The sequence below is a fragment of the Mauremys mutica genome, chromosome 7, assembly GCF_020497125.1.
Source record: "Mauremys mutica isolate MM-2020 ecotype Southern chromosome 7, ASM2049712v1, whole genome shotgun sequence".
Lineage (NCBI taxonomy): Eukaryota > Metazoa > Chordata > Testudines > Geoemydidae > Mauremys > Mauremys mutica.
The window spans coordinates 85,432,578-85,456,326 of NC_059078.1; the positions used below are offsets into that span (position 1 = coordinate 85,432,578).

A 23,749-nucleotide genomic window follows, 5' to 3' on the forward strand; every position below is an offset into this window, starting at 1 on the left:
ATGTACAGCCAATTTTCTGGCTGAGAGACATTTACTGAAAATTCTTTAGTGAAGTTTTAAGTAAACAGTAAATTGTAATTGTCAAACTGGGCCTGATGAGACCCAGTCTGGTCCAGAGCACTCTGAGGTCAATCACAGTCTTTTCTAGAAGTCAGGGGCTTTTGGATCTAGGCCCTAGTTTATGTGCAATACCTGATTCCCTTTTTTAAAAAGAAAAAAATAGATTTATGTTAAATCTAATGAGAGATGTCTGGAACCTTTTGTTGCTGGGATCCACGTGGAAACTAGTTTGCTAGAGTACTTAATTCAGTTCTCTCCCTAAACTATCCAGGGACGGTTTTTGTTCATTAGCTCATGTATTAAAAGCAAAGTGGAAGCAGAGGAGGTACTGAATAAAAGCGGATGGGCGCCGAGAGGGGGCCTGCCTGGGGCCAAAGCGGGCTGAGAGCTGCTCCTGACAGACTCCCTGAAAAATAAAACCTCAGCAGCGTGTTGAGCACAAGGGCACAAGCCAGCACAGGACGCGGGGCGGGGGTGTTCGCAAAGGAACGCGTGGCCACCGGCAGCAGCAGACATTGACTGACAGCCATCAAAGAGTGGTGGGCAACGCGCCTGCTGCATCCAGCGGGGGCCTGGCCAGCCCGGGGCCGTGTCCTCGCATCACCTCCGCCTCCTTTCAATATCGCTAATATGTAGCCTTGCCTTATAAAGTCAAACTGCGCCGTACCTTGCTCGGGGGGGGGGGGCCGGGAGGGCTGCGCCCAGCGGAGCCCGCTGCCTGAGCCCCGGCGGCTGGAGCGGGGCCAAGCCGCCGCCCGGCTTCCCTCACGCCGACTCAGGCTAGTCACCTCGTCCCCACACCAGAGCCGAGCCGGGCCAGCCCGCTTGCTGCGGGGAGATCGGCCCGGCCGCTCCGCTGCGCGGGGGAAGCGAGCTCAGCCTCTCCAGCGCGCGCCGCGCGGGGCCGGATCCGCCGCCGCGAATCCATGTCGCAGCTTGTGCCTGCCCTGTGTCCTCTGCTCACAGCAAAGCCCACATAGGAGACCCTTTGTTTAGGAAGGGCTAGGCAGGGAAGATCAGTTTGGAGCGGCTGGCCTCGCCTTGCCATTGGCTGGGCCCTTTCTGGAGCTCTTTTTGCGAGAGGCATGCCCAGCACGTCCCCAGCGTTGGCAGGCAGGGGCTGCTGCTTTTAAACACCATGATAATAATACCCAAAAAGCAGCTTCAAGAAGTGCTACACTGTAGAGGGTTCCTCTGCAGAAGGAAGCAAGATGGCCACCTCGTGGGTTTTTGCTGTGAAGAATGCAGAGCCTAATTAAGGCAGACTTTCAGGGGGGAAAAGGGTCTTTTCTTTCCCTGCTACGTTTTTATAGCACAGCTTTTTGTTTTGGTTGCAGTGACTTTACAGTGTAAGGTCTCCATCAGTTCAAATGCTGCATATAAAGCATTATGGGTATTTACAGTATTACAGTTTTCTAATAAAATTGGGGATTTAATTTTTTAAGTTAAACTTTATTCTGCAATTTGATATTTTTTTAGGTGCTAACTGAAAACAAAAGGCCTCAGAGGAGAAAGCAAAGAGTTTTAAAGGTAACCAATCATTGCTTTAATAATACTTCCCTCCTCTCCCCCCTCCCCATTTTAAACCGTATTTTATTGTCACTTGGAATAGGAAGTCAAAGGGTTAACTGCTGGACATCAGTTCTTTCCAGATTTTCAGAGGATTAGCTCATTTAAAAAGCATAGAAGGTTTTCTTTTCTGTTTATATATTATGTACATATTTGAATCTTTCTGCACAAGTCTGTAGTCTACAAAGCTTACCTTCTTCCAGTGTGTTGAAGATTAATTCAAATTTAATGTAGTCATAGCTTAATATTTATATACTGAGAGTAAGAGTTTGGTGATTTTTTTCAGCATATAGGTTTGATGGGATCTGAAATTTAAATATTTGAAGTCAGAACTATATCATTACTAAAAAGTTATATATAGAAATATTTACTCAGGAATTCTTTTCTTATTTTAAAACTACAAATTAGTTAAAGAGGATAGTAAGAACTTGTGTACAGCAAATGAAAGGACCTTTAAATAAACATGCTATTTATTTTTTATCCTACAAAGTGCACTTAAGTGTTAGAATTTTGTTATTTATCTAAACATTGTTTCACCATTCATATATTTTCAAAAGCTTTGGGACATGAGGAATTTGGTAGAAGTACAATACAATAAAATGTAATTTTATAAGTTTGGACGTTTTAAAATGAAAAATCCACCTATGTCACTTATTGCATGATAAATGGTTCACAAGAAACTACACATGTATAAAGAAATTATAACTTATTTAGTAATACAACATTAAATAAAATGCTCAGATTAAGGAAAGAACAGAGTTTTTGAATTGTATTTGACTTGCAAATGTGTCTAACCTCAGGGGTCTGTTTTAATGTGGAAGCAGTTGTGCATTTTAAAACACCTCTTGCATCTTTTATAACAGTAATTGTAGTGGTACAATAGCAGTAAAAGCTCCACCTTCCATTCATTAAATGAATTAATCAATTATAGAACTAACATGTTTCATTAAATCATCATCATGTGTTAATTTTTCATTTTAATAATTGCTTTTTGTAGCACAACAGATATCAGAATTATAACTTGATTTCATTGTAGAAAATATGCGGTGAAAAATGTTTGATTGTAGTGTGAATTTTTTTCCTCTGTTGGTGACAATGATGTTTGTCCATAAATTAATTGTTGTTCATTCTATAATACTTAGTTGATATGACAAGTTACAACAATGTTGTCAAAGTGCAAAAAGAACAGAAGTCTGGTCTCTGTCAGAGGCAGCTACATTGTATTGAATATCTGCCAAGGGTAGGGCTTCACAGTATGTTTAAGATTTTATCTAATGTCCATTTGTCATTGTCTGTTTCTGATTTGGTGGCAGGTTGCTATAGAGCATGATGCTGTCTCTGTTGGCCCTGTTCTTTCTCACAGATTTGTGCACAGTTTTTCATCCTTGATTTTAATGGAAAATCTTATTGATAATTTTGAGGAAATATTTTCATGCATACTATATCATTTGGACTGGAAAGTGCATTTCTGCTTTGATCTCTCCTCTGTTGAAGTGGTTGTACAGTTATTTCTCTCTGGTTTTATACTGTACTTTGTGTCTTCTTGTTTTCACTCCTAGTGCATGTTTACTGAATCTGTATTTGGTAAGATTTGCTATTGGCTTATGTCAAGTAGTGTGTTTCTGGATCTGTTTGTCATTCTAAAAGTACTGGATGTTGTTTTTCACTATGTGTAATACGGAACTAGACTCCCTTTATATCAGAGGCAATAAACTTTCCAAAATGAAATATACATCATGTACAGTCTGATACCTGATACTCTGGAATAGTAGTTTTTTCTGCTCCTCCTTTTTCAATTGATGGCATTTGAAATGCCATAAACATTTGCAGTAACATGTATTGAATTATAACACCGAGCTTTTATTTAATGATTAATGGCAGATGTATGAATCCAGCAAGTGACACTTAAAATAAATAATAATCTTCTAGCATTTTAAGGAGTTTGCTTGCAATGTGATTTTGACTGTAATAGTAATGTAAACTTCCTTTTAAAGGAGAATTTGTAGCTTTCTTTGTTCTAAGGAAGAATCTGATAGTTTGTGTTTCTAATTTTTCTTAGGGTATGTCTACACTGTCCATGTTACAGCATGGCCGCAGCAGCACTGTGACATGGGCAGTGTAGACACGCTTTATTGCTGGGGGAGAGCTCTCCTAGCAAATTTAAAAAAAAAACACCCCAAAAGAGGGGTGGTAGCTTTATCGCTGGGAGCGCGGCTCCCAGTGAAAAACACTGTCTATAGTGGCGTTTTTCAGCGCTAAAACTTTTGTGTCTCAGGCGTGTGTTTTTTCACATTCCTGAACGACAAAAGTTTTAGCGCTAAAAGTGGCAGTGTAGACACAGCCTTAGATATAATGAAAGGTAGTTCTTGTAAATATAATTACATGTATGTTTAAGGAAAATATGGATTAATCAATTAAATATAACTTTCAGATACAAGTTGTTGGGACTACTACTTTTCTTAATAACAGTACCCTATCTGGTAGAAAATAAATGTCTCAAAATAGGAAAATATTTGCTTGCTGGAAATAGTTTGCACTGCTATAAGCATTAACTTCACATATGGTGGTAATATTACACTACTGTAGATTTTGTTTACTTTGATGAATTTACTATTTTGTACCTTATTGCTACCATTTTATCATATAAAGTAACTTCAAAATTAATTTTTCTGACACATTCTATTATTATTTTCATAATTGTACAGATGTGTGAATAAAAATCTAAACAATCTGACTGTAAATTCTAGGAAACAAACACTCATTGAAGGCAAAAGTAATGTGTGTTTGTGGGAATAGCTGTTTAAAACCAAAGAGAATATTTACAATTTCACTTGCAAACATTACACGATGTCTTCTTACTGAAGCAAATACCTTTTGCATTTTGTTTCTGGTACATAAATGGAAAACATATGCAAGAGGACCTATTACTTGTTGCGGTACCTGGTACCTGTTGAGGCACTCATTTACATTTTCAACAAATAGAGGGGTGAGAGAGTGGCTTTTTTCTTTTACCTATTTAATGGTATTTCTCACCCACTTTGTGTATAATGCACCCGATTTCACAGTGAGGAAATGTTTACAATCACACGTTAGTAAAATGAAAGCACAGATCAGAAGAAACAAACATTGATTAGGGCATCAGATTGTCAGAGAGAACTGCTATTATCAATACAGAAAGAAGTGGAACAGTCAGGAACCCATGCACAGAACAACAGCTGATGAAGAAGTACAATCCGTGGTCTTGTCACTAGGTTCTACAATGCTAAAGTTACCTTTTGAATGGCCGCAGAAGTTTTCTACATTGATGGAGATAATAAAGGAAGAGCTTATGAGAGGGATCCAGAATTCATACAAGAGTCAACAATAATATAAACACTGCTAAGTGAGTATTACAACTGGATGCATGTACTTTGTGATTTGGGGTTGTTCACATGTTTGTTTATAAACACTCTAAGTATACTCCATGTGTGCCAGAAAAGGGAGAACCAGTGACTGCTGAATTCTGTAAAATCAGTTCAGTCTAAGCTAAACAAAAAGCAAGCGATGATTAAATACTTGGTACTTTTGGTTTATTTGTATCTAATACTATAAATGTCACATTTCAATGAATGATGCAAATACATATTTTAACACACTTGTACAAAATGGCTCATTCCTTCCCTATGCATGCATGCATAAGTTCCTGCATGTCTACATAGGACCAGTTTGCAAATATGAAGATGTCAAGGTTTCTATTAGCCTTGGTCACAGTGCAATTTTAGCTATGTTGCTTTAAGAAAACCCACATGATACACATTTCTGAGATATAAATGTTAACAGAAGACAAGAAAAGCAGCTGCTAATGAATGTGATCATGCTTTTAGTGATCTTGGATTGAACTAATCTTAAGCCATTTATTCCAACTTGTGATATATGATATGTTTTTAATGAAGAACGTCTGCCAGAATACAGAGCTGGAAGTAATTCATTTTTATTACTTTTTTTTTAAGATATCAACAACTTGATGGATGGAGCCCCACTATAATGGAATCTTACAGAGGAGGAAGATAGAATGATGCTACACATGTTGGATATAATACTATTCTGAAAATTACTATATCACATTTTGTGTTTTTAAAGGGACACTCTCAACTTAAAATCTAGCCAATTAAAAAATATTATTGAAATTTTCTACTATACCTGCCTTTAAACCTCTCAGACAGTTTTTGTGGTTTTAAAAAAAGGAGTTTTGCTCTGTTTTTATTGTGTGAATGGCACACAAATAAAAGGGAAAAACAATTGAGTATGTAAGGTGGAGGAGCAAAACTAACAATATACAAAGTGTTTTAAAATGCACAAATTAAAGAAATGGGGAGGGGGAAATTCTTCCTCTAAGATCTTCCATTTATAGTAAACTAGTTGTTGTTTGTAACAATAATAGGTAACATTTTCATACAGTGTGTTATTTTTAAGTTGATGGTGTTCTATAATTTTATGGGTTAATTTTTCCCCTCCCTTTACGGTGGTGCTACTCAGTTGAAGCCAGTGGGATTGTACTGGTATAACTCAGGCCCTGATCCTGCTAACAGTTATACATGTGAGTAATTTTACATCTATGAACAGCCCAACTGAACCACAAACACAGATCCTTTCACCTGTGTAGTGTCCTGTTTCCTTCAGTGGTGTTTTGTAAAGATACAGAAGTCCACGATATTAGGTCATATTGCGGGGTTAGAGCTGCAAATATTGCATGATTTTAGAAGAATAAACATTATGAAAAATACTTCTAAAATTTCATAGAAAATGTTGTCATGATTCTGAAATGGAGTTTGACTTTTAGTATTAAATAAAAAGTAAGCTAATTTGCTGAAAGGAAATTTACAAGAAATACATGTCCATGGGGAAAGGTTAACGCTTAATTCACAATTCATGTATCATTAGAAATTCTTAATGAAATTACGTTATGAAATAAAGTTAAACTTTTTAACTCAAATAACTGTATTATTAATGTTGTCTGCACTCATTATTGAATGTTCAGTAAAAATGATTGATTCTCTTTTACTTAGCTTGTAAAATTTATGTATTAAGTTTCCTGAAACAGAAGAGCATTTAAAATTTCTTTCCAAATTTCAAAAGTGAGGTGTAAATTTGTATATATCTTTAAATCCATAAACACAAGCTTATCCATTAAAAATAGACAAGCTTCTGAAAATTATTTTTGGCATTTATTAATCTTTTAAACTAATATTATTGTATTGACTAAGAAGGCCACTTATTGCCTTCACTAGCTGACTTGGGATGCAGTCAAAGGCAGAACTCTCATTTACTTCAGTGGGACCAGATTTCATGTCTGGTGTTTGTTTTAGTCCTTTAAATATTGTTTAAGTTAGTGTATTCAGTGACAAAATATACCAAAGATTTGATCCTGCAGTTATTACTCAGGCAAAGTTTCCATTACTTCATTAAGAGTCTTGCCTGTGTCAAGGCTTCAGGATTTAAATCAATCACTTATGCAGGATATTTAACCCATACAGAGAGGCTTTTACTAAGGGTACGTCTTCACTACCCGCCGGATCGGCGGGTAGCAATCGATTTCTCGGAGTTCGATATATCACGTCTCATCTAGACGTGATATATCGAACCCCGAACGCGCTCCCGTCGACTCCGGAACTCCACCGGAGCGAGTGGCGGTAGCGGAGTCGACGGGGGAGCCGCGGATGTCGATCCCGCGCCGTGAGGACGGGTAAGTAATTCGAGCTAAGGTACTTTGACTTCAGCTACGCTATTCACGTAGCTGAAGTTGCGTACCTTAGATCGACCCCTCCCCCCCTAGTGTAGACCAGGCCTATGTAAATTCTTTTTTCATAGAATCATAGGACTGGAAGGGACCTTGAGAGGTCATCTTGTCAAGGCTCCTGCACTCATGGCAGGACTAAGTATTATCTAGACCAGGGGTCTCAAACATGCGGCCCGTGGGCCGCATGCGGCCCTCGGAGCTCTTCCCTGCGGCCCGCGGAGCTCCCCCAGTTACTTCCTGTCGCCGCCAAACTCCCCTCACCCCCGCCCCCCTCCCCGAGTTATTTTCTGTGCCTAAGCTCCCCGCGCGCTGCTCCCCAATGTTTGGGGCCGGGTCTCTCCCCTGGCCCCACCTGCCGCCCCCACGCGCCTCCCCCCAGTGTCTCCCGGCCCCCACTTGCTGCCCCCTCACCGCCCGGGAGCCTGCCCGGGAGCTCACGCTGACTCCACTCCTCCGCTATGCTGGCTTCCGGCATCACCTGCTGCCGCAGGCTCCTAGCGCCCCCCTTCACTAGGGCCAGGGCAGGCTGCCCTTCCCCTGCCCTTCTGCCCTAGTCCTGAGACTCTCCAATGCCCCGAGCCTCTCCAATGCCTCAAACCCCTCACCCTCAGCCCCACAGCCCTCACCCCTGCACCCCCTCCTATCCCCAAACTCCGTCCCAAAGCCTGCACCCCCACCCCCGCCGCAGCCTGGAGCCTGCACCGAGCACAGAGCCTGCACTCCAGATCCCCTCCCCCACCCAAACTCCAGCCCAGGGCCTGTACTCCAGATCCCCTCCCCCACCCAAACTCCCTCCCAGAGCCTTAGGCAGTAAATTTAAGTGCGTGTTTTGTCCTTTGAGTGAGGTGCATTACTGAGTGTATATATTTATTAAAACTGCTTGGAAATGACTTAGTCAAAAAAAAGAACACTCATGGAAGAAAAGAGAGTTTTCCAAGACAAATGGGAGAATTTATATTTTTTCACAGAGGTAAAAGATAAAATTCAATGCCTTATTTGTCAGCAAACGATTGCTGTTCCCAAGGAGTATAACGTGCGTCGGCACTATGACCGTGAAAAATATGATGCATTCACCGGAAAAATCCGAGAGGAAAAAGTTCAGCAACTTAAAGCAGCATTTGCCAAGCAAAGAAATTTATTTTCAGGGATTAACAAGTCTAGCGAAGATTCAGTAAGAGCAAATTTTGTGATAAGCGAAATGATAGCTAAATCATCGCGACCTTTTACAGAAGGCTTATTCATAAAAGAATGTCTTATGAAGGCCAGTGAAATTTTATGTCCTGATAGGAAGAAAGTTTTTGAAGGCATAAGCTTGTCTGCAAATACAGTTGCCTGCAGGATAACGGATTTAGCTAATAATGTGCAAAAACAATTGATTCAAATGGCAAAAGACTTTGAAGTATTTTCAATTGCTCTTGATGAGAGTACAGATGTATCAGATACCGCACAGTGTGCAGTGTTCATTAGAGGTGTGGACTGCAATTTGAATATAACTGAAGAATTGCTAGACTTAATGCCACTGAAGGGTACCACAACGGGATGTGACATATTTCAAGGATTGGAAGAGTGCATTGAAAAAGCTGCGCTGCCATGGAACAAACTCGTATCTTTGGCTAAGGACGGTGCGCCATCAATGTGCTCTGAAAACATTGGTGTGGTTGGATTATTGAAGACCAAACTGAACAGCCTCAATATACCAGGAATTAGCTTCATCAGTATACATTGTATTTTGCACCAAGAAGCCCTGTGTAGTAAAAGTCTACAAATGAAAGAAGTTATGGATATAGTTGTTAAAACTGTTAATTTTATACGTGCACGAGAGCTGAATCACAGACAGTTCACTTCTTTTCTAGCAAGTATGGACAGTGAATATGGGGAACTTCTGTATCACACTCAAGTTAGATGGCTGAGTCGTGGAAATGTTTTGAAGTGTTTTTTTGCACTTAAAGAGGAGATTGATTCCTTCATGAAAATGAAAAACAAGGAGGTTCCACAGCTTGCTGATTCCGCTTTTATCTGCAACCTTGCTTTTCTAACAGATGTAACTGATCACCTGAATGCACTGAACTTGAAACTTCAGGGTAGAAAACAGGTGATAACACAGATGTATGACAGTATTAAGTCATTCAAAGTCAAGCTTACTTTATGGGGGAAACAGCTGACTGCTGGCAATTTGGTCCATTTCTCAACTCTGAATTCCTTAGGAAAAGTTGAACCCAAATCCTTGAAAGAATATGCAGAGATCATTTCTAACTTACACAAACAGTTTGATGTGCGGTTTAAAGATTTCAAGGCACTTGAACCACATTTTCAACTTTTTTCCACACCATTTGCTGTTGAAATTGACAATGTTGCAGAGGAAATGCAGATGGAGTTAGTGGAGCTTCAGTGTGACATGATTTTGAAGCAGAAGTATACAGATGTTGGAATTCCAGAATTCTACAGGTTTCTTTCACAAGAAAGATTTCCCATGTTATTCTCTGCTTCTGCTAGGATAATGGCAATGTTTGGAAGTACATATATATGTGAACAGTTTTTCTCTTCCATGAAGATTAACAAATCTGTGTTAAGGTCAAGGCTCACTGATGAACATTTGCAAGCAACACTGAGATTGGTTTCGTCTCAGGATATCAAACCTAATATTGATGCTCTGGTTGATGCAAAACGCTGCCAGCTAAGTGGCCAAAAATGAAATGACTGTCAAAATTAGCACTGACGTTTCACATTACAGTTAAAGAAGTTAATAAAAAAGTTAATAAATTGACTTTTAATAGCATACTATATTTTAATACTATACTACTATATTACTCTTCATTTTTTTTTCTGCCTACCTCCAGGCGCTTCCCGCCGCCAAGCCGCCAAACAGCTGTTGGTGGCGCTTAGCACTTTCCAGGAGGGAGGGGGGAGGAGCGGGGAGCCGCGCGCTTAGGGGAGGAGGTGGAGAAGAGACAGGGCAGGGGCAGCAAGGGGGCGTGTCAGTGATGCGGCCCTCGGGCCAATGCACTAGTCCTCATGCGGCCCTCGGGGTCATTTGAGTTTGAGACCCCTGATCTAGACCATCTCGGACAGGTGTTTGTCTAACCTGCTCTTAAAAATCTGCAATGTTGGAGATTCTACCACCTCCTTAGGCAATTTATTCCAGTGCTTAACCACACTGACAGGAAGTTTTTCCTGATATCCAACCTAAACCTCCCTTGCTTCAATTTAAGCCCATTGCTTCTTGTCCTATCCTCAGAGGTTAAGAAGAATAAATTTTCTTCCTTCTCCTTGTAACAACCTTTTATGTACTTGAAAATTGTTATCATGTTCCCTCTGTCTTCTCTTTTCCAGACTAAACAAACCTAATTTTTTCATAGGTCAAGTTTTCTAGACCTTTAATAATTTTTGTTGTTCATCTCTGGACTTTCTCCAATTTATCCACATCTTTCCTGAAATGTGGGGCCCAGAACTGGACACAATACCCCAGCTGAGGCCTAATCAGTGCAGAGTAGAGCAGAAGAATTACTTCTCATGTCTTGTGAACAACATTCCTGGTAATACATCTCAAAATGGTGTTCGCTTTTTTTTGCAACAGCGTTACACAGTTAACTCAGATTTCACTATGATCCCCAGCTCCCTTTCCACAGTATTCCTTTCAAGGCAGTCATTTCCCATTTTGTAATATAGAAATCCATAGAAGTATCTCAAAGCAAAATACAACAAATATTAAAGTACTGTGTATGGTATAGCTAAAGAAATTAAGTGGAATCACTTTTTATTAGCTTTAACAGCCCAGGCTTAAAAGCTATTCACCCACCCTTGCCATCATGATTCAACATTTTTTGGGGAAAAAAAATTAAATGATAGAATTTTCAGTGCTAGTTCAGTGGTCAGTAGCCTGTGTCACATCATGAATAGCTGATTATGAACAAATATACATATTGCTGTTTCATTTCTGGTGTCTGTCTTGTTATAGTTAATCAACTGTCCAGTTAAACGTGGCCCAAAATTTAGTTTTTGTAAAATAAAATTTTCAAGGAACCTATGACTAAAAGAAAAGTGTCTATAAATCCAAAAAAGTGTATTTTTTATTCAAATAAGCATTGTCCTGCACTCTTGCAGCCTGAGCTTTACAGAATTGTTCTTGTGCATAAGAACATTAAGAATGAAACTTGTTAAAAAGAAAAGTGAAAGTCCCAGCAGAGTGCAATAGAAAATGGAAACAGCATGAAGAGTGTGCTAGCTGCTTTAGAGATATAAAAGAATACACAGTCCATATTTCAAAGATCTTTCAATCTAAATAGACAAAATACAGATGAAAGATGTTGGGAAGTGCTGCAACACACAAGGTAGGTGATTGGTGACACACACCTTGTCAGTCCTGTGACTTTTTTTTCATCTAAAGTATCTGTAGTCAAACTTTTAATGTATCTGTCACTGACTTGTTTGTTCCTTACTGAAACTGTAACAATGCCCTCATTTTAACCTTTTGAAAACAGGACTAGAGCATTGCTAAAACAGAAATTGTTCAGGCCTGGAAAAGGGTGTGTATTTGAGATCTCTGTTTTTTATGACATAAAACAAGTTCTCTCAAGTCTGCAGATAAACATGCCTAATATTTATTGGCTGTGTCTGAAGTAGATTGGAGCCAAGTACATTATTGGAGTGCAACAAGTAATAAATAATAAAATTAGTGGCAGAACAGAAAAACAAAAAGTAATGTAACCAGATTCAAAAGTATTTGTATTAAGGAACTAGATGGCTCACTGTTTTGATAATAGAAGGTAGAATATGTTACTTCTAAGTCACCAGTTCAAATCTAAGATGTACTGATAGTGAATGAAAATTGCTTCTACCTGGTGCCAGTTTGGTGTACTAGAACTATATAAAGTGAATTGTGGCTTCTGTCTCTAGTGAACACAGATCCACAATATGCTGACTATCCTACCTAATGACATGCTTTTTAGTATTCTCAGTAGACAAGACAGTGTATTCATATGCTATTGTGATGGACACTGTATAAATATGTAGACAGAGCAACTAGCTTTAATAGATGGATACAGAGACTGAACTTCTCTTGCCTCTAGAGGTAATCACTCCAAATTTGAGTTAAAGAATATTAGGAGGGTAATGTGAGGAAATGCATATTGCTACGGATCATACCACATTTCTTTTATGGATAAACAGAGCACTACATTTTCCGGTGTTATCAGCATCACTTTTATTTCACTACATTTCAGTTTAGAAAACAAATGCTAAAATGTATTTAAAAAAAAAGTAGTAAGAAGAAGACAAGATACTAGGTTGAATTAGCATCTCTTAGAGTAGAAATACAATTCTGTGCTCAGCTTCTCTTTTATCCTTGTCCTGAGGTGTGTGTTGGGTGACTGTTGGGGGAGGAGCACAATCCTTTGCTATTTGAAATTCTATCCTGTTCTCCCTGAGGCTTCTCTAACCTGGCAGGGAAGTCACCTATCTACTTAGTGTCGCAATGGATCTGATGGAAATAATTTTAAAGCTCAGTGCACATTTTAAATTCATACTCAAATACAAGTTTTCTCCTTACTGCAGTTGCCTTTCAGGGCGCTAATTTAGAGTCTTGGGAGCCAGAAATGGCTCCAAACTACAGCATAGATACCACTGATACATACCATCATTTAGGAGCTGATCCTGTATACGTTATTCATGTGTGTAGTCTCATTGAAGTTATTAAGCAAGAAGGGTAGCAGGATCAGGCCCTTGAGGCCTGATTGTGAGAGGTCCTGAGCACACCAAACCCCCATTGTTTTTAATGTGAGTTGTGGCTGCTCAGCACCTTGTGGGATCAGGCCTTTAGAGAGAGAATTAGGAGGTACAGGTGAAGAAAAGATATTGGTTCTCTTATTCTGTCTTTCTGAAACTGGATCACGCACAAGGAAATAGTTCCAAATAGTGAAAGAAGCTGTGAAGAAAAATCTCTCTCTCTGTGGAGAGACAAGCTGGGGAAAGATGCTTGCTATTTGAGGAGCACAGATAAGAGTAGAGATAAAATGGAGATGAGATTGGAAAGAGGGAGAGGGAGGTAATAGCTACAGAGAATTTATGCTGGATATTTTAATGGACAGGAAGCTAGTGAAGATTTTTGGGGATTGGCTGATGTGTTCCTAATACAAGTATGGATGGGATGAAACTATATTCAGAGCAAACCTGGAGCTTAGGGGAGTTGAAGGCCATAAAGAAAGAATTACTGGAATAAGAAGCGGAGGGATCAGTGAAAGTTTTGGCAGAGGGGCAGTCTAGTGTCAGGTCTGGGAAATGTTCTGAAGGTGAGCTCAAGTGAATTTACTGACCCCAAAGACACAGGAAGCAAACTGATTTGATGACAAGCCAAACATTTAGGACCTGACAGCAGGGATGAATATGAAATTTGTGTAGAAGGAGCAAGTAGAATCAATGTTATATCTGAATACTTACTGGTACCTTTTAAAAATATTCAGATCAATATTAATAAGAGGAGAGTCATTCTGAATGGTGTTTCCATTCTAAACAATATGTGAATTGACATTGGTTTAAAAGTTCTGTTCCACCAGATCTGTTGTCATTCCACTCATTCCTGGATAGATAACTGGTTTGCTAAGAGGAGGCAAAGGGTATTGGAAACTTCAATGATAGAAAGAGTTTGCTAATAGTGTGGTGTGAGGTTGCTTTTGACATTTCTGTTTTTCATAATATGGAAAGAAAAAATAAAACGTTACATTTGTAAATCAGGAATTAACCTTTTTCTCAGGTACTGGGTGATCTCATTTATTATCTTTAAAAGCAGGCAGTACCAATGTTTTGTCCATTTTGGCCTTCTCCTGAGTCTAAATTTCTTTTCTTTTCAACATTAGTCCTTACTGGAAATGCTCCATTTCAAAATCCAGTATTTCCTCCTAGTCTTCAAATCCTCCATGAGTTGCTTTCTTTACCTCTTTCTTTTTTACAGTCTGTTCCCAGCACCCATTAAGGAGAAAATGCAGTGACCAAAGATTTAAGCAGAGGGGAGTGGTAAACTGAGAGATCATTTGCATGAACTCTTTGTCTCCCAACTGAAGTTACAACATTGACCTAAAGAGGTTGGGAGTCGTGGTTTTTGTTTTTTAAATATGGTCCTACATTAGGGGACCATTTTGCTGAACAGATTTGCCAGTATCCATAACCTTTTTGGTGTTGCATGTCCTAAAATGCTTTGGATGTTTTTCTGGTAGACTGAGTCCCAGATGCAGGATAGGAGAACTTTAAAAAAGGCGAGATCTGGAATATAGTTGGAGTATTTTATTTCACTGTTTGAACTGGAAGGGGGAGGGAAAGAACTAATAGTGTGACTCCTTTCCTTGACTAGCACAGTTTTTGCTCCATAGATCACAGATGAAGTACACAGAACTCAATTTTGAAAAAGTAAAATCAATTGTCCTTGCAGGTTTCAAGGGTAGAGTGAGCACATTTATCAACAATGTGGGGATGTACTGGTGTACTAGCTGATTATATTGAAACTAAGGGATTGTCTCCCATTTCTGCATCCTCAGTTGCCTAACTGCTCCTCCATACCTAACTTGAGTTCTGGTCCCAGCTGTCATTGGTCTGAGACCTGGTGTGCTACTTTCTGGATTCCTTGTGTGCCAACTGGGGCATTTCAAATTCTGATCTTGTGTTCCAGATCACACCCACAATTTGCATTGTTCCAACACGTGCAGAAGCAAACAGTGAGGTGGGCAGATGGCATACAGAGGCAGTTGCGTCCCAAGTTCGTCATGAATGTCAGGGGCTGCTGCAGGTCATTGCATGGGAAGGTGGGGTTGCAGTGGGCAGTGAGTTGGAAGCTAGCGGTTGTAGGCCTCATTCTCCTCTCATTAATAACTTTGCACTGTTGCAATCACTCAAATGGGTTTTCCCTTGATTTACTCTGGTACAAGTGAGAGGCAAATCAGACATAGAAGCCGGTGTGGGTGTGTCTGCACAACACACTAAGTCTGCATGATATAGGCTTGCATATTCAGTGTTTCCAAGCCCACACTTGAGCATCCATACTTCATTGAAAACCTGGACCCCACAACTATGCTGGTTCATCCATACTGCACTACACAGACCCAAGTCAGAACTTGGATGTATACCGCTATATCCCAGGATTCCTAGGGCCTTCTCCTGCTGACGCTGCTCTAGGGTTTGGTTCATAGTGGGTTGTGGGAGAACTTGTGTGTCTGTCTCATGGGAGTTGGCCAGAAGTATTTTAGGTGATTTTTAGCCTGCGAACACATCCAGCCAAGCCATTTTGTGTTTGCACACTACCAGCAGCTGGAGCTGCCGTCATAGATCCTGATGTGGTAGAAGAACTTCTCCACCTTATGCTGTCACTCCTATTTCAAGCATCTGCAAGTCACTGCAGGACATTTTGGTGACAATTTTTGAACTGCTGAAGGCACCTCAGGGGATATTGACATGCCACCTGCGATGCTGATGCTGCACATGACAGTTGTCTTAGCCACAGATTTCTCCCATGTAGACCAGTGCTTCTGGAACTAGGCTACAAGCACAGATTGGTGGGACTACATCATCATGAGGACCAGGGATGACCAACAGTGGGTCCTGAACTTTTGCATTAAGGAGAACGTGCTCCTGGAGGTTTGTGATTAGTTGGCCCTTGCCCTCCAGTGCGAGCATCCCCATGAAGAAGGCCATGGCGGTCCAAAAGTGGGTTGCTATAGCCATCTGGAAGCTGGCTACCCCAAACTGCTTCAGCTCTGTGGCTAACCAGTTTGGAGTTGGCAAATCAACTTTGGGTGGTGGTGTGGCACCCCCTGAATTGTCCAAGTGCTGCATAGTCTGCAGGACACAATAGCATGGCGGGGACTCAGGGCATGGGGTTGGAGCAAGAGCTTAACAGTGCCAGTGGAGCCTGCACTCTGGTAACCATAAGCACAAGTAATCACTTGAACAGCTCCTTCTGCTACACTCTCAACCTGAGGTCATGCTCCATGAATCTGTCCACCAGTCTCTCCTAGCTCTGTGCAGCCTCTCTCTCTCTTTCTGCCCTTCTTGCATCTTTATTATTTTGATGCTCCATTTGGTCCTTCTGGAACTCTATGTGCCAATTAGTTTTGTCTAGAATCTCCTCCATCAGCTCATCCCAGACTGTCTTTCTCCTTGCCCGCAATGGGTGGGTCTGCTCCCCCAGGTTGCTGGTGCTGTGTGTCTGCCCTGTGGATGTGAAAGGGCCTTGAAAGAAAAGGAAGGGACCATGTTATTGTCTGACCATGATAAAAAATTACATTTTCCACTCTGTCAAAGAGGCTGCTTTAATACAAGTTCAAAGGATGATACATTTTATCAATGGGCTTTATTTTATTCACACAAAAACCACTGGCCACTTCACACGTCAGTTGGAGCAGCAAAGAAATTCATCACACATGGTAAGATACACATGCAAAATTAAATTTAAATTACTTGTACATCCCCTTCATTTTTTCCAGGGGTGGAGAGGAATTATGAATAGTCTAATCACTAGCTATGGTTTTTCAGTCCTTTTAGGCAGGACTGACTGATAGTCAGGAGGTTGCCGATGGAAGCATGAACTTCTGTTTCAGGTCAGTGGAGGACAGCTATCCATGTATGAGAAGGAGATATTTGGGCATCTAGTGGCTGACCAGCACATCTCGTAATGGAGGGGGCTTGTGAGTTAGAGGTAGCCCTAGTATATATGGACTATCCTGGATCATAATCAACTATCTGGAGTTCTTACTCTGTGAGAAGTTCACTTTTATCACCAGTCAGCAATGGTGAAACTTCGTGGTAAAGTCAACAAGGTGCTGATTTAACATGAAGATGCAGGAGAATCTCTTTACAAGTACCATGCATCTGTACAGAGACAGACTGCCTCCCTCTGCTGTAATTTGGACTCTAATATTAAAGCAAGCAATGGATGAAATACACACTCTGATTGTATTTCCAATTGAGCAGGCCACGTGGAAATTAAGGTTGAAACGCTGAGCAGCTGCATTTGAACTAGGAGGTTGCTTGTTCTTGGGAAGTGTTGGGATTGAAGGATTGGGAAGCACAGACCCAGGGGATTGTGGGATAGTGTTGGCAGACTCTACAGACCCGAGCCTGGCAACCTAGACTTGTTTTGCATCCATACTGCAAGATGCCTGGGTATTGTCCTAGATCACAGCAGGACTTGGGCTCTGACCTACCCTCCTAGCAAGGTCTGCAGACCCGAGTCCAAAGGAGTTCCTGACTTGAGTCTTTTCTGTGGGTGGAAGGGAGCTTGGGCTCAAACCTGAATCAGAGCCTGATCTTACTGTGCTACGTAGACATACTCTGAATGTGTGAACCTCTTGCTGGCCCTTTCTTGCTCTATTTCTATGAGGGAGGGAGAAAACAGGAGCAGACTGCTGTTTTCCAAATCTCCTATTTGTTTAAGACTTAAGTTTCTTTGAGAGTTCTTTCCAGGTGGGGGTAAGGGCACTAAGTACTGCAAATGTAAACTCCGTCAGCTAAAGCAAACTTTCCAGTTGGAGCTGTAGAGTCCATTGTGAGCAGGTGGAAGAGGAGCTCTGAGCTCTTATCTTTTTTTTTTTTTTTTTTTTAAGTAGAACAAAAGTGTAAAGAGAAGTGATTGGAGGAGGACAGTTGATCTATTTATTTACTTTGGTTGAATGTACCTTCTTTTATATATTTGAATAAGCAATGGTGGATACTTCTGAAATCCTGTAGGAAGGGAAGGTCATGAGTGAGGGCATCCCCTTTTGTCCCCTAAGTGAAAAACACCATCATCCCAACCCCTTCAGCAGCTCATCTCACCTATGTATCACCAATCTGATCATCTTCTGCTTCCAAAGGCCCCCTCCATTTCCAGGACAAGTCTCTCCCATGCTCACAAACTGACCTTCGCCTCTGCTAAAACACTTCCACAACTCCTCCTCTGAGTGATATTCAGAAATATTCCCAAATGATTAGGGTAAGGGGATATAGAACCTCAGTAATTTTTAGAAATACTCTTTTATTTTAATATTGTCTAAAGTTGGAAGGGGCGTCACCAGCTTATTCTTTTGATGCTGTGCCAGTATAACCTATCCTCGTCTTGAGGAGCAGAACATTTTGCATCTGGATTTTTTTAATGTATTGTCATAGGACCCAATTCAATATATTAGCAAAGAAGTGCATAGATAAACCAGTGTACACAGCAGCAAGTATGCAGTTTACTACAAGATATAAAAGTTTGATTCACTGCCATAGTGCAATATAGTTACTTAAAACTGCCAGCGAAGTCCATGTTGAGACACAGAGCATCAGCCAGTAGGTGGGCCCATGAATCAACTGTTGTTCTATATTTAATGGCAGTCTGCCAGTAAATCCTGTACAAGCCTCCATCATTGGCAGCAATGTGCAGCACACTGTCAGCGTAGAGAGTTATCCCTCAGATACCACCAGCTCTGTGCCAATCCGAATGGACTTGCAAGGAAAACCGTGTGTTCTCAAATAGTGTGGCAGTAGGTACAGCTAGAATACTGGATGAAGATAAGTCTTGTGTACAACTGTTCAGCTCCCACACACACATCAGTTCCCTGTGTATGGACACAACGTGCAAGGGAACAGTTGCACTCTCAAGTCATTGCAGTCATTCACGGGGGCTAAGAGTTTGTAGCATTCCTATGAATATCGGACTGGTGCCTGCATTGCGGCTCCGTTGTGCAACACCTGGGCAGAACCCCATGCACCCAGTGAAGGGGAAGGATCTTGTCATTTCTTGTTATATAATTCCTCTGGAGTGGCTGATCCCATTAACCACTCTTGCTGGGATCTGGGTCTCTGTGTTATCTCATATTCCAGGTCATAGAAGTAATTGTTCTGGGCTACATCTGCTTATCACAGTACCTCATGCTACTGTATGTAGGGAACAAAAGGGTTGAAACCAGGATACCAAGGACCATCATCTTTTACTACATGTCAACCAAGAGCGTTTGGTTCTGCATAGAGTTTAGAGATGGCTCTGGACTCCTGTGGTGAATGTTGGTCCATTCTTTGTCACAATATGTAAGCAGAATAAGTGAGGAGTTGTACTAATGGGAAGATGCACAGGCATTTTCTCCTGCATATTTCTGTACTAAAATGAGCTTATTAGCTGAAAAACAATATTTAACATTATGTAACTATGAACTAATCTCTGCACCGGTATGAGAGAATTCTTCCTTCAGGGTGTTAGGCCCTCATTATTTTTGTTATATAGCTTGTTTAGTGTCAAGAAAAAGGTATAGTCTCTGTCCAAGCTGTCTTGGTATGTTCAGGACACTGTCACTCTTGTTTTAAGAAAAAGTCACCATTAAATTCTGACCCTTATCAGAAATTTTGTTTCCGATTGGCTTTTCATCCATGCAAGGAGCATTAGCAGATGCCTCTGAAGGAGTGGATTAGATTTAATATCTGAAACAAGTTAAATATTCAAGCAATTCTCACAACAGATTCAGCTCCCCCCAGTTTTCTCCTTTATACCCCACACTGTATAGTTTTAGATTGAATATGATTTCTTACCACTTCACGTTTTCCAGACAGAGCAGTATTCACCTTAATGAGGGGGAGGTGAAACAGCTTTTATGGACTCCATTTCATTCTTTAGTCCCTCATTGAAAGTACTCACAGTTTTGTTAATTTTTTTAATCAGATGAGTCTTGTGCTTGAAATCCTGGCTTTTGGAGGCACCATTACCTGCAAGTTTTGCTCCATGGCTGTACAGCTTTCAAGTTTTACAACATAGCTCTCAAGATATATTACCTTCAGGTTGTTCAGTTATAGCAGAGGCTTTTCTTGGACTGTACTTGGTCTGCCAGACCTAGACCCGAGAAAATAATTAAGTGAAACCTGCTCTGCTAAGTCCTCTGTGAATATTTCTTTTTATAGTGGGACATAGCAACCTGTGGAACTCGTTTCTAGGGGATGGTGTGAAGACCAAAACTATAACTGGATTAAAAAAAGAACTAGATAAGTTCATGGAGGATAGGTCCATCAATAGCTATTAGTAATATGGTCTCAGATGCAACTCCATACTCTGGGTATCCCTAAGCCTCTGGACGACGGGGTGGATGAGTCACTTGATAATGCCCTGTTCTGTTCATTCCCTTTGAAATATCTGGCATTGGCCACTGTCGGCAAATAGGATACTGCGCTAGATGGACTATTGTTCTGACCCAGTATGGCAGTTTTATGTTCATATAGCAAGCAAAGAAAAAACAACCTTAGTTATTAAACAAGAATAGCCACTAGAAATTCTGATCACAAGAACACAAATCTGTTGTATTTTGCGACTCTGTGTTAATATCTTTGCACAAGTAAAAGAGAAAAAGAAATCTAGTGGTCAAATGGTACAGAATATGTTCCAATAAAAATTATCAAATGTCATGATAATTCCAGTTCTTATATGGAAAAATGATATGTAGACCAAACCATGCCAATGACATGATTCATCACAATCTTTTTTCTGCTCAGTGCATATGGATAACTTCCAAAAATGTTAGTGGAAATTATGGAGTACAGGAAATAGTTTGATTTTTAGAATAAAGCCCTTTATTACTGAGGTGACTGGGGCTTTGCACAGGCACAGCAGTGCACCTGCGCACACCTTAGTCACTTGCAGGATTGGGGCCTATGTGACTCTCCAGACGATTTTCAAGCCCAGCAATAATACTAGGTTTGCTAAAATTATTTTATTAAAGAACAAAATGATTGAGTGTATTGCAACAAAAGAATTAAAGGTCTGCTCTGAAGAATCATGTAGTTCACATGCTGTGAAGGCAGGGGGCTGGACTCAATGACCCTTCGGGGTCCCTTCCAGTTCTATGAGAAAGGTATATCTCTATCTATTTTGGGGGAGGGATAGCTCAGTGGTTTGCACATTGGCCTGCTAAACCCAGGGGTGTGAGTTCAATCCTTAAGGGGGCCATTTAAGGAACTGGGGTAAAAATCTGTCTGAGGATTGGTCCTGCTTTGAGCAGGGGGTTGGACTAGATGATCTCCTGAGGTTCCTTCCAACCTCAGTGTTCTATGTCAATGGACCTTGTGTGTTGAAGGTGCCAGCTGGTAGGTAAACCAATCTCTGTGAATAAAAGCAAATTGGTACATTGTCCTGTTCTTTTTTCTATGCAACTCTGATTCTTCAGAATATGCCTCTCAGTCTGGCAAAGCCCAAAATGCAAGTGAGTGACAATGACCCAAAATGCAAGGAATATAAATTTATTCATGCTGGAATCTTAAATAATTGTGGGGATTCATTCCTTTAACATAAAGAACTCTTCCTTTTACCTCAGTTTCATAATTCTTTGTTTCTAAAGGCAAAAGTGAGAGGACACCAATTTTGTGTAGAACATGGGCAACTTTGGAACTGATCTGAGGGATGTGCTCAAAATGACCAGCAACTGAGGGATATACTTCAGAATCCCTTTGTCTCCTGTTATAGAGAGACAATGGCTCTGGCATGGGATAAGGCATTAAAGAGTAGGGGTAGTTTTTCTGTTGACTTCAGGGGGACCACGGTTTCACCCCAGGCCTCCTATTCAGCATGCCCGCTTACATGGACTAAGGTAATTGCCTCAGTGTAAGGGCTACCACTTTCTCTGAGCCTGATTTGCTCTGCTTCACACAGGCCCTTGATCAATTATGAACCATCTTTTTCAGTTTAATTATTGAGTAGACATTATTCTCTTGTTAGATATTCTGTATCAACTGGCATAATATAGTTTATAGTGCCTTTTTTGCCTTCCATAACAAGGGTCTTCATACCTATGACAACCTTTCTGTTGAACAGAAAGTACAGTTTCACCTTTCAGTTCACCTTCTTATAAAATGAAATTAAATTAAAAAAAGACTTAGTTTAAATGCAGCTTCTGGTTCAGATGGTTCAGAGAGATGCAGCTTATTAGAACATAGGTAAATATCTCAGTTTAATGAAAGTTTGTTAAATAAGGTCTCATATTTTCATAACCTGGTTTCCCTAGATTTTGGTTTACTACATAGTTGCTGAATAATCTGTTTTCACAACCATGACCCAACAGGTCTTGTGATGCCTCTGATAAAATCGATGGTGTTATCTATGTGTACTTTAGGGTCCCCGCTTTCTTATCTTATTTTGTTTATCAAAGAGAAAACTGTTTTAAAGTGAACACCAAGCTCCATCTGGTGTCTGAGCTGTAAATTTAGTTTTGAATGGTGGATTTCTGGAAGCATTGCCTGCTGGGGTGGTTTGATATAAATCAAAATGATTTAAATGACTGAAAGGAAACCTTGATTTAAATAATGGATATTAATCCTCTTTTGCATTTGTACTTTTTTAGTTATTTTCCTAAAGAAAGGTTCATTCTTACTGCTTGATATAACCATTAAAATATGTTGATCTGTAGTTAAATATAGGCTTTAAACTAAATTTGGTGCTTCTTTTTGCTAACCAGGAGATATACTATATGCACATGTAGTTAAGAAATCATATTGCTTAATATAATTATTCAAGAGTCTTAAATTTTACTTTTTTTATGTTATGAAATAGAGAATGACCCCTATCTTTCTTACTGGACGATCATTTTTTATTCAGGATTTGTGTCACTCTGCATTTGGATGGACAGTAGAATTCAATAAACACGCACAAAAACAGCATTTTAAAATAGTTTATATGATTTAAATAAAACTACTTTAAATATGATCGATATGTAAGAAAAAAAGTGTATTAAAAACATGTTTTGCATTTAAAACTAACTGATTTATTAAGCAGATAAAGTATTAATTGTAGGTAGTGAATTGACAGTTTGTTTCTGGTCACAAATTGGCCAGACTTTCAAAAGTATTTAGATGCTGACAGGTGCCTAGTGGGATTTTCTGAAGTGCCAAAGCAGGTTAGGTGTCCAACAGCTATTGAGATCAATGGGAGCTAGTTAGGTGCTTTACCTACTTAGGTGTTTTCAGAATCTGGCTAGGGATTGCTTCTTTAGATGCCTAAATATCTTTGAAAATCTGGTCCCGTGTCCTTTACATTTTTAAAATTAGTAGATCTGATTCTCTGCCACCGGTTTTTTATTTATAGATCGGAAAACAAGAACAAGCTTTCCTGCTTTTTCAATTCCCAGATGGTTTCTCCACTTTGAATAAAATGAAGAAAATATTGTCTCTGCACCTGTTTGCTAAACTCACACCAAAAATAATTAATGCAAAAGCTTTTCTGCACAGAAACAGGAAGTGTTTCTGAATATTGTAAAGACTGAAAATAATACGGATACATACTTAATGCAGTACATGAAATTATGACATATTTATAATGTGAGTTGACCCCAAAGTTAAAAATGTTTTTCTCCTGAGTCTCTATATAATTAAAAA

The 23,749-nt window shown here is 40.1% G+C and overlaps 1 protein-coding gene across 1 annotated transcript in view; it reads left to right on the forward strand.

Annotated features, from left to right (window-relative positions):
* Positions 1–23,749, forward strand: part of TET1 (tet methylcytosine dioxygenase 1) — a 122,455-nt gene that overhangs the window by 22,586 nt on the left and 76,120 nt on the right. Inside the window, exon 3 of the mRNA XM_045024799.1 lies at positions 1,540–1,590. Coding sequence (XP_044880734.1) covers positions 1,540–1,590 — 51 coding nt within the window. The remainder of the gene's footprint in view (positions 1–1,539; positions 1,591–23,749) is intronic.